Source organism: Coloeus monedula (genome assembly GCF_965178545.1).
Source record: "Coloeus monedula genome assembly, chromosome: 21".
In the NCBI taxonomy this organism is placed as follows: domain Eukaryota; kingdom Metazoa; phylum Chordata; class Aves; order Passeriformes; family Corvidae; genus Coloeus; species Coloeus monedula.
In genome coordinates this window covers 9,183,234-9,200,703 of record NC_138801.1, presented here as the reverse complement: position 1 = coordinate 9,200,703, position 17,470 = coordinate 9,183,234, and the positions used below count along the sequence as shown (strand labels likewise).

Here is a 17,470-nt window from a genome sequence, read left to right as displayed (position 1 = left end):
GGAAGGAATTGTTCCCTGGGAGGGTGGGCAGGCCCTGGCACAGGGTGCCCAGAGAAAACCCAAACCATTCTATGATTTTTTTTCCAGCTTTGTTCAGCCTGCAGCTGTTTTTTACCTCTCCAGACAACATCTGGGCTGTTTTGTTTTCCCAGAGTGCCTGATTCACGGGCAGAGGGAGCAGGGACAGCTCAGGCCTCCTGGGTGGTCTGTGGGATTTGGCTGGGATGGGATGGAATCCACGGAGCATCCACGGGAGATGGTGGCTCTGGGGTGTCCCGTGCAGGTTAACTGGGGGCTGACGGTGAAAACAATGTGGGAATCCATGACTTAAATGGCCAAACCCAAGAGTTTTCCTGGGAAAGGTGGTTTGTGTGTGTTGCCAGAGTTGGAACAGGCTGGATTTGATATCAAGCCTGTTAGGAAGAAAGCTCTGGAATGACAACTTCAACCCATTGGAGACTTTACCGGCACCCATTCCCTCCCATTTGCTCTTTGAATTCAAAACCAAAATAAGGGCATGAAGGACCCTTTCCCTCAGCTTGTCCCGAGCCTGGTGACAGCACAAATCCGTCCTGGCTTTCTGGAGGCTGATTGTGCTGTTGGGAACAACCTCCAAGGTGGATGTTCAGGTTTATCCCTGCCCGTGTTACTCCCACACTGCACAGGTCTGTAAGTGAGCAATTAAACCGTGGGGATGGAGGGAAGGGAGCAGAGGATGAAATCTCTGGCACGGGGGCAGAAGATGAAATTAGAAGTCTCTGCATGAGCTGGTTCTTGGTTTAAAGCATCTCCTGTTGCTTGTGCTCAAACTGCATCCATGGAGCTGATGTCATGGGAATTTTAAGGTCGTGAAAATGTGGGAACAGGTGTCCTATAGAATAAATACTCAGCTCCTGGCTTGCTTCTGCCTGCTGCCATCCAACATCCCAGCAGGTTTTTTTCCTGACCTCCAGCACCTCCTGCTGATGGAGTCTGGCCCTTTCCGCCCAGCAATGCTGAGCCTGCTCTTCCCTAGGCCAGGCTTGGCAGCGGGGCTAAGTCAGTCAGTAAGTCAAGGACAGGGATTTATCCCGGGAGTGCTCCCTGCGCTGCCACGGCCTCCTCCGCTGGGTTTGCAGGCATCCTGCGCAGGTCAGAGTGCAATTATACAGCTGGGTTGGGAAAATTCTGCTTTCCCTTGGATTTGTTTTCATGGTGGCTGATGGCTGCTGGATGCTCAGCAGCCTGGTGTCAAGAAACTGAGGAATAAAGGGCTCCTGTTATTAAGAAACTGAGGGAAAAGAGCTTCTGTTATCAGGAGACCGAGCAAAAAGAGTTCCTCTTAGCAAGAAAATGGGGAAAAAGGCCTCCGGTTAGCAAGAAAGTGGGGAAAAAAAGCTCCTGTCACCAGGAAAGTGAGGAAAAGGGGCTCCTGTTACCAGGAAAGTGAGGAAAAACAAGTTTCCATTATTCCTTGTGGACACTGGGACAATATTTCTTCCCTTGCTGTGCCCTAAACCAGGGAATCCATTTCGTCTTCTGTGCAGAGCATCCCATTTTTAAGACTCCTTCTGCTCTGGGGGCTGGATTTCGTGGGGTGTCAGACCCACACCCTGCTCTCTGCACGTTCTTCTCCAAGGAGATGCTCGGAACAAAAATTAATTTCACGCACAGAGAGGAAGGAAACCATGAGCAGAAACGGCTGCAGGTGTTGGGAGACGCCAGACATCAAATGGAGCGACTTGTGGGTTTATTATGGGAAGTTCTGGCAGGTGATTCCCAGCATAACTGAGGGGTTTAGTTCCCTCCCTCCGTCTCCTTTTGGGGTGAGCTGTCCTGTGGCACAGGGTGCAGCTCTTCAGTGCCCTGATGATGTTCCAGTGGCCTCTTAAACAGGCAGAGATTGGGGATTTTCCTACAGCAGCCCTGGAGTTTTTGGGAATTGATGGCTTTCAGGGATCACATGTACAGGCACAACGAAGTCTAAAGCAGCTCCAATATTTGCTGCTTTTACACCACGCTTACCCATGCTTTGGAAAGAGGAATTTGCAGTTAATCTCATTTATTTTTTTGCCCTTTCCCCTTCAGGATTCTGGCGACTGCTGGGACTGATTTTGACCTGCGGACCCTGCGAGCCGTGCGGGTGCTGCGGCCCCTGAAACTCGTGTCGGGGATCCCAAGTGAGTGTGGTGACAACGTCGTGTCACAGCCCAAGTGCTCTGTGGATTTGGGGTGTTACTGCTTTTCTGAGCCACATTTTCTTCTCCTGGCTCTTTGGGGTCAGTGGCTCCTGCCCCTTTTTGGGGTCTGGGTGTCTCTCATCCCATATTGTGCTGATTTCAGCGCTGCGCTCCCAGATCTGCAAGTGAGGGGCAGGGATTTGTCCTAGGATCCCTTTGCCTTCGGGGGTGAATGAATTCTCTGGGGTGTGAAGACCTGAGAGCTGAATTTTGCAGCTTTCAGGCTTTTCAGCTTGGATCTTCTCATGGTTTTGATCAGCTGAGCTTCTTGTGCCAGGGATTTTACCCTTTTAATATGGGGGAAAAAATAAAGGGAAAAGAGCAGGTGGGATTTAGCCTTCCCTACTCAACTTTAGGTATTTTATGTGTGAGCCTGAAGGGTCTGAGTGCTCCAGTGAGGAGCTGCATCCTGCCCTGAAACCATCCCAGTGCCCACACCGTGGTTTCTGCCTTTTTATTTGTCACAGTCACAGCTCTGTCCCCCAGCAGGGATCACTTCCAGGAGCTGTTTCATTTCTGGATGTGGAATAAAGAGATTTTTACCCTCCAGCAGGAGCTGCTGCAAGGAGCTGCAGCACTGTGGGATGTTCTGGTGTCCTCTGCATTAACCTGGGGACAATGACAGCACCAAAAATTCCTGAAATGAGGATCCATTCATGGGCAGGGCTTCAATCTGAATTCCCACCCAGGAGGGATCCTTGGAAAGGTGGCATTTGTTTGTCTCCAACGAGGAGATGCTGCTGGCTGATATTTCCTGGACCTTTTGCCTGGGCAAGGCGTGGCAATGAGAGTCTGAGGATGTCCCAGAACTGAGGTGGCCCCTCAGAGCTGGCCCTGTCCTGGCATGGGGGACATTTTCCCACCTGGGGACATCTCCTGGACCAGCACAACATTTCCCCACAATATTTGCTCTCAGGTTTTTAGTGATGTGGTGAAAGCTGAACATTTTATGGTCGTTTTGTTTTTTTCCTGTAGTAAATACACAACCTCGAGGTGCAACCACCCACAGACACGGAATATTCTTCTCTTTAAACCCTCAGCATTTTTCCCATCAAAGACACCTTGATGCTTTTTAAAATGTCTGTGCCCATCTTGGTCTCGCTGGTGCTGTACAAGGTGGCAGGATAAGGATGGTCCCTCACCCCCCTCCCCTCAGGACAGGCCAGCGAGGGAGCTGCTGCCCATCACTGCAGGGTTTTTGTGGTGTGCAGGGCGTTATCTGCCAGCCTCTCTCGCCTTATCTCGCCTGGCTTTAATTGAAAATGAGTGCCAGGGCTGCTGGATGATGGAGAGCCTGGGGACAGGGTTTGTTCCTGCAGAGCAGGGTGCGATGGGGACAGCGTCGAGGCTGTTCTGGTTGTGGAGGGAGAGGCAGCTCCTGAGCGCCCCAGACTCTGTGGGACAGGGGGATCTCACCCATCCACGGGGTTTTCCTTCCCTCCTCCACTTTCAAGCTAAGTGGCAGCATCAGGTGCTGGGAAATTCCCTCTTTGCCCTCACTCTGCGTTTCTCAGGACAGGTTTTCACTGCAGTGCAGATCTCTCCAAGAAACACCTTAACCTTCCTCCCAAAGAGAGCCTTGTGTGAATAAACACAAATCGGAATTTATTTTGGAAAATATCTGTAAGAGACCCCGGTGCAGCTAAATAATAGTATTATTTAAATTGTATTACTTTAATAAATAATTGTATTAGCTGAGGTTTGAGCTCCTGCTAAGGTCTCGCTTCCATTCCAGCACAGTCAGATAATAATGGTAATAACAATATTTAGCACCAATTTCTTAATTACTGCTCAGTCCAGCCACTGTTGGAATTTAGTGGGATAAAGCTGACACTTCCAGCATGTCTGTGGAGAACAGGGAATGAGCTTTTCATCCACTTGATCTACAACAGGCTGGTTTGCTTGGCCCTAAGGAGTCCCAGGTAGGGTTCAAAGGTGCACAATTGCCCTGGTTCAGCTCCAGGCTGAGTCTTGGGACTCCGGCAGCTTCAGGAAAAATCCTTTTAGTGCCTCTGAAGCTTAAAAACCCCATTGAATCTGTCACCTGAAGGAAAGCCACCAGAAAAGGAGAGCCCCCAATTGTCTCTCCTGCTCCTATGGCAGGAAATGTGTTTATAGCAGTGTGGGAGAGCAGCATTGCTCGCTATCGCCAATCCCAAATTGTCCCTTGGACAGCCCCTCTCTCCCACCTTCTCTCCATCCCCATGTCCTTCTTTTCCTTCCCTCCCTGAGGTGTTTTTGTGTCCCCCCAGGCCTGCAGGTTGTCCTCAAGTCCATCATGAAGGCCATGGTGCCCTTGCTGCAGATTGGGCTGCTCCTCTTCTTCGCCATCGTGATGTTTGCCATCATCGGGCTGGAGTTCTACATGGGCAAATTCCATAAAACCTGCTTTTCCAACGAGACAGGTGAGCTCTGCCCTTTGGATCTTTCTATCCTGCTTCCCTGTTGCTTTTCCTTTGGCCTCTTCCACATTCCCTGCCTTCTTTCCCTCTTTAGCCACGTATTCTGAGAGTTACCAGAATTTTGTGCCCACCCTACATGGACTGGGACAGATTCTCCTCTCTCTGATGCCCCTGGGCTGCTCCCAGTCTGCCTAAGAGTGAGATGAAAAATTCTTTTGGGATAGGAGGCCCTAAAAACTTTCACAGCAGAAGCCCAGAACCAAATTCCTGTTGTTTGATTTTATTCTTCAGTGTCTGTTTGCATTTTCATTGGGTTCTGCTTTATGCGCCCAGAGTTTCCTGGGAAGGTTTCTGGGCAAACTTTGGTGTGGAATAGTAAAAGATCAAAAAATAAAAGGATGATAAATGGGAGGTAAGGAGTCCTTTGATGGAGAAAGGATAAAAATGACCTTCAGAGAAGGGAAATTGGGCACTGGAGAGTGAATGATGTGTGTGCCTGTGACTGAGTGATAAACCCTGTAAAATGGAGGCAGAGAAGGATGATCCCAGAGAGTGTTGGCTGGGAACAGCTGTGTCAAATCATGGAATGGTTTGGGCTGGGAGGGACCTTAAAGATCATCTTGTTCCACCCCATTCCTTTATAGTAGTGTTAATATGTTTATTTTCTGATAACACACATAAAAATACTGTCCTTGTCTCCAAACCATTGCATTTTAAGGTGCAATTGACTTTCTTTAAACACAGCCTTCTATTTTCACTTGTTATCGCTAATAGGTCTTAATATTGATTTATTTCCGTGCAATCCAGTGGTGATAAAACAATGTCCCTGCCAAATCTCAGAGCTTTCTGATGGGAACACTTTAATACACTCAGTGTACACAGAGATTTGCAAAGGGAATTCTTGCTCGAGTTCCTATGGAATGCTGGAAAAACATAACGCAGGTCACGGAAGACTGTCAGGAGTTACGGTTTGTGAGAAAATCCCAGCGATTCCTGGAGGAAATGAGTTTTTGGACTGGATTTGTAGGAGGAAAAAGCCTCTTTGTGGGTAGTGTGGCCCCTGCGAGGGGCTGCAGCAGTGAGGACAGGGGGACAGGGACAGCAGTGACGATATTGGTGTGGAGGAAGCAGCAGAGTTTGTGCCGAGGTGGTGGGGAGGATGAAATCCTGAGCAGGTCAGGGTTTCCTAGGAGCATTTCCAGGTCTGTTAAACTGCAGATGGGGTGGGGGATGTTTGTGCATCCTCTGTGTGCAGGAGGCAGCCAGAGCCCGAGGCTCTCCCTCACGGCTGACACCCGCAGCAGGGAGGATTTTCTTCTCCCCCAGAACCTCGCAAGTGCAAAAGTGAAACATCACCCCCAGAGTGATGGACTTAGCTCCCTGCAAAGACTGCGTGCTCCCTGCAGACTCATCTCTGCCATCAGTGGTGACCAAGAGGTCTCCATGCCAGGTTTTGGGGACCGAGGACAGGTTTTTGTCATGGGTGATGTTGTGTGTAAGCGCCTCTTGCTGGCTGGGTGCGTTCCAGCCCGGAGTTGGGAGCGCAGCCGAAGCTCTGCTGCCTGTGCTGCATTTCTCTGCATGGCAGCAGCTGCCAGCTCGGTGGGAGCTGTGGCTCAGCTCCCAAATCCCCTCACCAGGAGGGGGAAAGTGCCTGTGCCCTGGTCACTCCATGCTCCGAGGCTGCCCAGCTGGGCTTGGGTGAGTTATGGGGATCCATTCCAGCTGCTGGGCGGGAAATGGTGTTTCTGGAAAGGAGACTGGGGGAGGCTTCCTGGCACTGCATCCCCAGGGAGCAGAGCAGCAGAGCAGCCACAAAGCTTTTTAAAACCTAAAGTGCTCCTCATGCCCACAGAGGTGCATTAAGGAGCCCAGGCAGAGACCACGGGCTCCAAACTGGCCTGAGCAGGGAAATGTGAACTCATTAAAGAGATGCCTCTGGCAGCGGCCGGGAAATGGGAGGAGGGAAAGCTGCTCGTGCTTCTTGCTGTTCCAAATCCCCAAAGTGAGCAAAGCCCCGGGATTTTTCCTGGAATCAGGAGCTGCACGAGAGGTACCAGCTGGGCATCGTGAAGGGCACCGAGCAGAGGCGTCAACACCGAGTGTTGCTCTGCTGAGTCAATAGCCTGGGTAGGTCAGGGCACCAAACTGGCACCAAAATATGGCCAAAGGGTTATTCAAGGCCTTTCCCCCTCAGCCTGAATGTTCTAAGCTGGAAACATGTCATTATTTTAATGGAAATTGGGCAAAACTCAGTGTCAGTGCATGCTCCAGTCTTGTTTCCCTCTCCCTGCACCCTCCTTGCTGTCCTGTTCTGCTGACACTAGATTATTTTGAAGCACCTGACCCAGCCCAAGTGCTACTCCAGGAGAAAGGGCATCACATTTATTTCCCATTTTTCCTTGAGATTCATCTTTCCTCTGTCTCTCCAGCCATAAGGAGTAAGGGCCAGTTTTGGTCACTGCTTTAAAAAGGAAAAATCCCCCCTTCCCACCCCTTTGTGGTGGATGTGCACTGCATTTTCAGAGAATTCCCTGGCAGCAAAAGGCCAAACTGAAATGAAACTGGATCCTTTTTCCACAAACGGTCTGCAGGAGCCAGCTTTGGCATTTTCTTCTCTCACCAAGCCCTCGTGAGAGCCTGTGGTGACCCATATGGGAGCTGGAGCTTTGCCCTGCACCGAGGCATTGAGTCAACAGGGAAGTGTCCCATATATATTTATATAAATCCACGCACACTTCGATCCTGCTCCACAGTGACAATTTTGTTTTCCTCCTGCAGGCTCTGCTCTGTGGAATGATTATTCCTAATTCTCATTAGGGCTGCTGCTGCTTTTCCCCCGGTGAATTGGATTTTGTTCTGTTTGCTGCTCCATTACCAACCATAATGTGTCCCTTTAAAAACCCTTTAAAAACCCTTTAATCCTTCCCCAGTCGCAGCTCTCCAAACAGGCTATGACTTGGGATATTTGTTTACTCCAAAAACCCAGCTCTGGAGTTTTCCAAGCTGCTCTGGATGGCTGCAGCCCTTCCCAGCTGAGCCTGGAAGATGCTGGGCACCCTCCTGGCCATTCCTGGTTGTCCTTCCTTGGCAGATTTATCCACCTTGGCCTTCTCTGGGTCTGCAATGAAACTCAGCAGAGAAGCACCATCCCACAAGGATTCTTTCCCTGCCACATGTGCTGCATTTGGAGCAAAAATGTGGAGCCTGGGCAATTTTGGGGCAGTCCACACCCCAAAATCAGCACTGGTGTGGAAGGTGCCCTTTTGAGTTCCTGTTATAGAGCCAATATTTAGCACTTTGGGGTGTTTGAGGTGTGTCCCATTCCCAAAGCCCTGCTTTTACCACGCTCTTGGTTTTATTTTTTTGTGGTGTTTTGGGGGCTTTTTTGTGTGTGTGGTATTTTTGTGCTGCTCTTACACCATTTCCAGGCCTCTCAGATGTTTTGAACTGTCATGAGCCAGGAATTATTTGCAGTTTGGAAGCCTCTTCTCCCAGCTAACAGGTGGCAGGACGACAGGAAATGGCTTCAAGTTGCACCAGGGGAGGTTTAGACTGGAGATTTGGGGAAATTTCCTCACTGAAGGGGTGGTCAGGCACTGGAAGGAGCTGCCCAGGGTGGAGTCCCCATCCCTGGAAGTGCTCAAAAACATGTGGATGGGGCACCTGGGGACATGGGTTAGTGGTGCTGCACTGATGGTGTCACTTGATGATCTTGGAGGTCTTTTCCAACCTAAACAATTCCACGATGTGAGATGGCAAACTGTGAATTTTGGGTGCTTCAGGGACGGCTTTGCTCCACCCTGCACTAACCCATCTCTCACAGCCCAGCAATGTGGAAACTTTTCCACGTCCACAGTGGCACAAAGGAACCCAAAATGTGAATTTAATCCTTGCAGTGGTGCCAGGAGGATGTGGCAGCACCAGGCAGGAACTACTCAGGATGGTTTCAGTAATTTTCAGGATGATTCCAATCAGGAATTTTCAGGATGGTTCCCGTCAGGAACTTCTCAGGATGGTTTCAGTCAGGAACTTTTCAGGATGGTTTTAATCAGGAACTTCTCAGGATGGTTTCAGTAATTTTCAGGATGATTCCAATCAGGAATTTTCCAGGATGGTTCCCGTCAGGAACTTCTCAGGATGGTTTCAGTCAGGAATTTTCAGGATGGTTCCCGTCAGGAACTTCTCAGGATGGTTTCAGTCAGGAACTTTTCAGGATGGTTTTAATCAGGAACTTCTCAGGATGGTTTCAGTAATTTTCAGGATGATTCCAATCAGGAATTTTCAGGATGGTTCCCGTCAGGAACTTCTCAGGATGGTTTCAGTCAGGAACTTTTCAGGATGGTTTTAATCAGGAACTTCTCAGGATGGTTTCAGTAATTTTCAGGATGATTCCAATCAGGAATTTTCCAGGATGGTTCCCGTCAGGAACTTCTCAGGATGGTTTCAGTCAGGAACTTCTCAGGATGGTTTCAGTCAGGAACTTTTCAGGATGGTTTTAATCAGGAACTTCTCAGGATGGTTTCAGTAATTTTCAGGATGATTCCAATCAGGAATTTTCAGGATGGTTCCCATCAGGAACTTCTCAGGATGGTTTCAGTCAGGAATTTTCAGGATGGTTCCCGTCAGGAACTTCTCAGGATGGTTTCAGTCAGGAACTTTTCAGGATGGTTTTAATCAGGAACTTCTCAGGATGGTTTCAGTAATTTTCAGGATGATTCCAATCAGGAATTTTCCAGGATGGTTCCCGTCAGGAACTTCTTGGGATGGTTCCAGTCAGGAACTTCTCGGGATGGTTTCAGTAATTTTCAGGATGATTCCAATCAGGAACTTTTCAGGATGGTTCTAATCGGGAACTTTTCAGGATGGTTCTAATCAGAAACTTCTCAGGATGGTTCTAATCAGGAACTTCTCGGGATGGTTTCAGTGATTTTCAGGATGGTTCAAATCAGGAACTTGTCAGGATGGTTTCAGTGATTTTCAGGATGGTTCCAGTCAGCACCTTCTCTTCCCTCTCTGCAGGTGAGGAGGTGGGAGATTTTCCCTGTGGAGAGGAGCCTCCTGCCAGGCAGTGTGAGAGCGGGACCACGTGCAGGGAATATTGGCAGGGCCCCAACTACGGCATCACCAACTTTGACAACATCCTCTTCGCCGTGCTCACGGTCTTCCAGTGCATCACCATGGAGGGCTGGACCGACATCCTCTACAACGTGAGTCCTCTGCTGGGGCTGGGGGTGTTGGTTGGGAAAAGATGGTTCTGGGAGAAGAAATTAATTTAGTTTGTGTGGTTTTCACCTCCTGCTCCCCTGGTTTTCAGGAGGATTGTTCCTGTTTTCCTGAGGGGCTGCTTCTGGTTGAATCCGTGGTGCTTTGAGGCTGCAGATGGGATGTGTGGTGGCAGTGGGGTGGTGCCAGTGTTGGTGTCACCCCAAGGTGCTCCTGTGCTCTGCTGGGTGAGTTGGAGCAGGTTCTCACAGTGCCCCACAGAAAATCCAAACTGTACAAAACTGGGTGGCAAAAGCAGCAACTCCTTAATATTCTGTACCTGGAGGTTTCCTCTCCTGATGGGTGTAGTCCTTGTTGATCAAACTTGTGATTCTGAGCTCCAGGACTGGTTTTGGTTAGTCCAGTCCAGTTTTACAGAGCTCTGTCACTCACCTTCACCCCTGGTGTGACTCTGTGGGCTGCACAGAGGATGCACCAGGCTGGATTTCCCTGCCTCCTGCAAGGCAGGACCACGACTGTCACAACCTCTTGGCTGGCCAGTTTTGCTCTTCCCAGTTTGACAAAGAGCCAGACAATGCCACCCAGCCTCTGCTGGCTTCCAGGCAGTGCAATGCTCTCCTTTGAGGCCGTAGTTTCTGTGGGAAAATCCCAAAGTCGGGCATTCCTGATGCCCTCAGCCCATTTCTCTGGCTGGAGGGATGATGCTGTGCTCAGTGTTCTTCCTCACAGACTCCAGACCCATGCTGGGCCCTTTCAGTCCTTCCTGGGAGGGTTTTTGTAGCAGCAGGAAAGGATTATCCTCAGCCACAGCAACTGCCAGGTACAATTCTGCTGTGTTTGGAGCCAATAAATCTGATTTATTCCCTTCTCCCTCTGCTGCTCAGTTCCTCCATCTATTCCCAGTCTCTGACCACTTAAATCCATCTCTAGAAGATTTCCCTGTTACATTTCTCCCCTCACCCTGAAGCTTCCCTGCACCAGCAGTTTCTCCCCTTCTCATTCAGCATTCCTGCTCCTTCCTGCTGGTGCCAAGTGTTGTAAGAAGAGCCCATTAGCATCCTGGCTGGGATTGATTAATCAATATGTGGTGTATGAGATCATCTTCTCCTACCCTGCCTCTGGTACCACACGCAGAACCCCGAGCTTACCATGGGGGTATTGATTTTGGGGGTTGCTTTGAAGCTGTTGTAGTTGCATTCCAGATACCCATTAATCTAATTGGGAACAGGTGCCTGAAGCACCTGCAGGGTTGGATTTGTTGTGTCTGAGACCTCAGCTTAGGGTTTGATGCTGGGATCTGGCAGATCTGAGGGGCTCTGGATGTTCTGGTGGAGGGTGAGTGGTTTGTGCTGTGCCACGGGACACTCAGCAGAAGTAACTCCCTGTCCCTTGTCCCTGAGGGCTGTCACCCCCTCCCTGTGCTGCTCTGCTGGCTGAGAACCTGGCTGTGCTTTTGCAGGTTGGAAACTGAGAGAAGCTGTGGGTGGGGAAGATCCTCTCTGTGCAGTCCTCAGCTTTTTCACAGCTTCAGTCATGTGCTGGTTTCTGGCCACTTGTTTGTTGGTTTGGTGTCGTCTGTGCCTACTCCAAGTTCATCAAACTGAAAAAGGAGACAAAAGCCCAGATTATACTGCAGTAGTGACTGAAAATCCTCTATGGGGTGTTTGTGGATGCGTTGTCAGGCTGTGCCCAGGAAACAGCAGTGAAGTCGTGGAATTACAGAATGGTCTGGGTTGGAAGGGACCTTAAAGCTCATCCCATCCCACCCCTGCCATGGCAGGGACACCTCCCACTGTCCCAGGCTGCTCCAAGCCCCAATGTCCAGCCTGGCCTTGGGCACTGCCAGGGATCCAGGGGCAGCCCCAGCTGCTCTGGGCACCCTGTGCCAGGGCCTGCCCACCCTCCCAGGGAACAATTCCTTCCCAATATCCCATCTAACTCTGCTCTCCTTCAGTTTAAAATCATTACCCCTTGTTCTGTCACTCTACCCATATAAATAGTCCCTCTCCCTCCTTTCCATAAGCTCCTTTAGGCCCTTTAAGGGGCTCTGAGCTCTCCCTGGAGCCTTCTCCTCTCCAGGTGAGCACCCCCAGCTCTCCCAGCCTGGCTTCAGAGCAGAGAGGCTCCAGCCCTCAGAGTATCTCTGTGGCCTCCTCTGGACTTGTTCCAGCAGCTCCAGGTCCTCCTGGTGTTGAGGACCCTAGAGCTGGACACAGAACCCCAAGTGGGGTTCCACAAGAGCAGAGTAGAGGGGGAGAATCAGCTCCTCATCCTGGCCACTCCTCTGGAGATGGAATCCAGGCAGCTCCAGGCAGCTCAGCAGCTGCACAGGGATGCTGCCTGAACCAGCCTGATCCCTGCTGGACCCAGGCTGGGAAGAAGCTGGAAGATGTTTCCTCTTGAATCCAGAACTGTTAGAGTAAGTGAACTCATGCTCAGACTTAGACAGAGAGGGAGTGTCAGAGATTATTCCTTGTTCAGGGAGCTCTGATTCACCACCTGAGTTCTCCCCTGCTGAGGAAAATGTTTTTTTGGCAGGAAAATTTTACCAGGCTCTGGACTCTTCAAGGAGAGCAGCATTCCCCTGATGCAGGATACTCATCAGAGCTGAGCTCTGGACCTACTTTTAATCTTTTGCTTAATTAAGATTTGCAAAAGGCTGTGGGACCATGGCAGGCAAGATGTGGTCTGTGTAAACTGGGATTAAGCATTAGTAAGAAAAAAGGCTGGAGCTTTTTCTCCTGCTAACTCATGAAAGCAGGGAAAACCACAGAGTTCTGGTGTCCCCAACATAACAAGGACATGGAACTGTGGGAGCAGGTCCAGAGGAGGCCACAAAGTTGGGAAGGGGGTTAGAGCACCTCCCCTATGGACACAGAAGAGGTTGTGTGGAGACCTCAGAGCCCCTTGCAGGGCCTAAAGGGGCTCCAGGAGAGCTGGAGAGGGACTGGGGACAAGGGATGGAGGGACAGGACACAGGGAATGGCTTCCCACTGCCAGAGGGCAGGGCTGGATGGGAGATTGGGAAGGAATTGTTCCCTGGGAGGGTGGGCAGGCCCTGGCACAGGGTGCCCAGAGCAGCTGGGGCTGCCCCTGGATCCCTGGCAGTGCCCAAGGCCAGGCTGGACACTGGGGCTTGGAGCAGCCTGGGACAGTGGGAGGTGTCCCTGCCATGGCTGGGGTGGCACTGGGTGGGCTTTAAGGTCCCTTCCAACCCAAATCTGTGATTCTATAAAAGCTGCTGTCCCTCAGGCTTAGCTGAGCCCTTCCTTCACCCCTTCCCGTGTGTGCCACCACCACAGGCTGGCTCTGCTTGGGCTAGGTTTGTCCCCCTGCTTGTACAAACCCCTCCCTTGCTGGCGTTGGAGCAGCCAGCCCTGCTGGGACCGAAATCCCTCTGCTGCCAGGCAGTCTGGGACTGAGAGCCATTCCAGGAAGGCTGAGGTTACAACTTCTTCCTTAATGGCCCGTTCGTTTCCTGCCACAAAACGGTGCTGGATTGATTGTCCTGCATCCACAGGGCTTTGTTCTCACTCCCCTCTCCCTGCTACACCTGGGCTGTGGGGTGTGGAGGAGAGTCAGGGTTTTCGTTTGCAGGGATCAGTCACTGGGTGAGATGTGCTTCACCAGTTCAGCATTAATTGAAATCTGGGAGGGTTAGCTCTGTCCTGAAAGCACATTGGAGGCTGAAAAAGTTGGTCTGTGGTGGCATCAGGCAAACTGAGGAGTTTGGCGTCAAGAAATGTTCAGGAAAGAGGGATTTGTGTTTGATGGTTTGGCTCAGGACTGCCCAAAGCGAGGGGTTTGTTGTGAGGGATTATTCAGTCAATCCCAAAGGATGGAGGTGACTTTAGAGGTGGTCCAGATCCAGCTTTCCTACAGATTTAGAAAGTCACAGCATCAAAGATTTCAGCACAGCCTTTGCAGTTGGAAATCCACCTTGTAAATATTCACTTCCTGTCTTGTGATAAACTGAGGAATCGGGAGGGCAAGGAAAAAGCAAGTTCACAAATCTCAGCCCGTTTTTTCCTTGCTGATCCACTGTTTATTCTTCCAGAGACTTTTCCTTTTAATTGGGGCCCATGAAAGCTTTCTAGCAAAGCTTTATCTGGGAGGTGATTTATGCTCGGAGCAAAGAGGCTGAATCATCAGGAGGGTGAAATTCTTCAATCATAAGCTGGGGAAAAGACCTTCCTGCCTCAGCAGCACAAAAGCTTTGGAACAATGACTCCAGCCAGGCTCTTCTGGGAGCTGCAGGTTTGTCTCAGCTGTGGCCTGTTTGTGCTCAAAAGTGTCCAAGGAGCAATTTAGGGAAGCTGGTGATGGGGAAGAACCTTTTTTTCCAGCACCTCCTGCTAATTCCAAGCTTCAGCATGGTCTGGGAATGTGTTAAAATGGAGTAACCCAACTGTTTTCCTCAGGGTGGGAGTCTGGTGTTGTGACCAGGTTCTCAGTCCAACCCAGTGCAGACAGCTCAGAGATCCCTCAGGCATGGGCAGAGCATTTTCTGGACCATGAAATTAGGGAAAAATCTGCTTGCTGTGGAGGGGGGGCGGAATGCTGTTCAGGGGCCACATGGCCTAGACTTGGCTTTGTGCAGCTGGGACCAGTCCAGTGCCAGGCTGGGACCGGTTCAGAGCCAGGCTGGGCCAGTGGCAGGAGCTGTGTCTCTCTGCGGCGTGGATTCAGCATGAACTGGGTTGGTTCAGCTGTTCTGCATCTGGAGTGGTGCTGCTGGGGCAGCCTCTGCTCTGGGCTCTCTTGCTCAGACCCTTTGAGCAGGTTGTGTTCCCCTGGAGCTCCCACTGGCCTTGGGGCAATGTGGGACACTGAGGACCCACTTAGCCTGTGCCTGTGATGCTGGCAGAGTGGGGCGTGGGGCGGGTTGGTTCTTCATCCCAAAAGCTATCGAGAGGCTCCAGCCTGTGCTGGCAGAGCCACCAGAAACTGATGCCCTTTCCTCTGGTTCCAGAAACACGAGCCAGACACAGTCAGGGTGATAAAAAGGGGTTACCTCTTTATATGAGGATCCTGAGGTGCACAATTTGTCAGGTGGAAAATGCTGCAGATGCACACCCCGCATAAAGCGTGTACAATCTTCATAGGTTTTGCAGATGAGCAAATGAGCAGATGAGTATCTGACAAGAGCCCCCAATTAGAAGCACACTCAGTGAAGTAATCCCCCCATCACTAGCACCTTCTAAATCCTCCTCCCTCAGATGAGGACTAAACCCTGTTTATAAAAATATTGTCTCAAAGAGTTGGTCTCAACCTTGGTTTCTAAGGAGAACCAAGATCGCACAGGGATCCTGGAATTTGTTTTGTCTTTGTGCTTAGGAAAATGCTGGAGCTAAGGTGCAGTAACAGGCTACAAAGCTACAAATATGTGTGTAAAGAATACAGAGAATATATAAAAGAAACACAGCAAAAATCAAGAAGGCATCAGCGGGGGTAAGAGGTGACTGGTGTTCGGATCAGCTCGTGGGCCCGTTATGTAAATTTCTTCATTAGTCCCCATGAAGTGTCTGGATATGCCAAGTGTTGCTGCATTCATCGTGCTTTGAGCATGGCTCTGTCAATAACCAGGGGCTGCTGGGGCTGGAGGATGTTGGTGCTGCTGAGGGAGAATATTTCCAGTGGTGGACTCTGCATGCAGGGTCTGGGTGAAGAAATCACCGTCCCGGGGTGGGAGGAAACAACGCCACTGCTCAGCAAGAGACACTGTGCTGCCCTGGGATCTGAGGCCTCCTGAGCCCTGCTTTCCCTCCAGATCTCGTTTTCAAATTAAGATCGTTCCTGGAGCATTTCAGATTCTCTTGTTTACGTGCCTGGTGTTTGTGAATGACAGTGATTCATCTCTTGCTAATATGGGCTCTGTGGAGGTGGGAAACCTTTTACAAAGGCAATAGCACAACTCCTTTTCTGGGCAGTAATTCCCAGTTCTGCTTGTGCAAGTACCTTACTGTCCATCACCAAACCCTCCGCTGGTTGCCATGGGAAGCTCGCTTTGTTTTGCAAAGTGACAAAAGCCTGAGAAGTTTTGTGCCTGGCCATGAATTCCTCAATTAAAATAATTCTATTGCTAGGCTGAGTCTAAGCATTCCTGACAAAGAGGAGCCAGCTGGGGGCCCTCCTGAGGGAGCTGCTGTGGACCTGGCAGTGATGAGTTTGGAGCTCAGAGCTTTCCATGGGATCCTCAGTGGGTTGGGAAGGGGCTGGAGCTGCTTGCTGTGGTCCTTTGTGGTTTGCTCTGCTCCGTTCCCCCTGGTGAGGTGTGGGAGCTGCACCAGGAACTTCCAAGGAATTGAGAATTATGTCTGTGGTCCCAGAAAGCCATGGGTCAAACGTGCTCCATCTGGAGCTGTCAGAAACCTCGGTGCTGACTTTCAACAAGCTGGGTTTTCACCTTTCATCTTTCCTCTCCAGGAGTTCAAAGCTCCACGGTGGAATTTGCTTTGCAAAACAGGGGCTGCTTGCAGGAGAGGAGAAATGTCAAAGTGTGCACCCTCGTTCTCTTTTGATCTTAATGGCAAGAGATTTTCCTGTTTCTTCTATTTCCTGCTGAAATATTAGTGTCCAGTGGGTCTTTCCAGACTGTGGGCTGGACCTAACCTAATCTGCTGGTGAGTAGGGATGAACAGTTCAAACAAAATATAAATCTGCCTTAAATTGGATCCCAACTGGAACTTTACCCTCCCTGAATTCTAATAGTTCATGATTCACCTGGTATTTTTCATTCCCCTTTGTGTCTTTGAATTTCTTTATTCCTATGAAGACACAGAAATGAAAGGCTGGGATTTCACTGTTGTTCCATTTCCAGCCCAACCCAGAGATGGTTTTGTTGGTGGGATGGTGTTGGGGCTTGTAAGGGCAGAAGAGACTCTGTTGTCCCAGTTTGGAGAGCTCACATGTGTCTTTTTGGGGTGTTTTATAGGACTGTAGAGTGGTTGGGGCTGGAAGGGACCTTAAGACTCATCTCATTCCACCTCCTGCCATGGGCAGGGACACCTCCCACTGTCCCAGGCTGCTCCAAGCCCTGTCCAGCCTGGCCTGGGACACTGCCAGGGATCCAGGGGCAGCCACAGCTGCTCCGGGCACCCTGTGCCAGTGAAAGGTTTATTTATGAAGATCAAACCTGTGACTCTTGGTCTCCATCACTCACAAGTGGGAGCTGGGGAATCCAAGGTGATGCTCCTCAGGAGGAGTTTGGATGTGACCAGCACTGGTTACCTGGAGCATGAGGTGATTTCCTGAGCAACCCCCCCAGGAGGTGGTGTGAGGGTGCAGTTTGAACGTGTACAGAAGGGAGATAAATAACATAAAGCAGCTCCCCTCATCTCTGACTTGGGTGGAGGTTCCTCTTTGCTGCTCATGAGATTCCTCAGGGCTCAAGAACCTCCACATTTTAAGCACCTCTGAAACCTGCCAGTTAAGGCTTAAAGGTGACTTCAGTGGCTTTTTGCTGGCCCTTTGCTCAGAGCGTGGTTTCCTGGGGGGTTTTGCACTTGGCTTTCCTCATGGGGACTCTCACAGCTGATTTGGTGGTGCAGTGAATGCTCCAGCAGAGCCTGTGGGACTCTGCAGGTGGCACTGGAATTGCTCTTCTCTCCTCAAACAACTGAT

General features: G+C 50.5%; 1 protein-coding gene across 2 annotated transcripts in view; it reads left to right on the top strand.

Annotated features, from left to right (window-relative positions):
* Nucleotides 1-17,470, top strand: part of CACNA1B (calcium voltage-gated channel subunit alpha1 B) — a gene marked incomplete at both ends in the record, with an annotated part of 261,208 nt that overhangs the window by 91,478 nt on the left and 152,260 nt on the right. For both annotated transcript variants that reach the window (XM_082295118.1, XM_082295117.1), the window contains 3 exons: nucleotides 2,068-2,159; nucleotides 4,472-4,624; nucleotides 9,644-9,831. In XM_082295118.1, coding sequence (XP_082151244.1) covers nucleotides 2,068-2,159; nucleotides 4,472-4,624; nucleotides 9,644-9,831 — 433 coding nt within the window. The remainder of the gene's footprint in view (nucleotides 1-2,067; nucleotides 2,160-4,471; nucleotides 4,625-9,643; nucleotides 9,832-17,470) is intronic.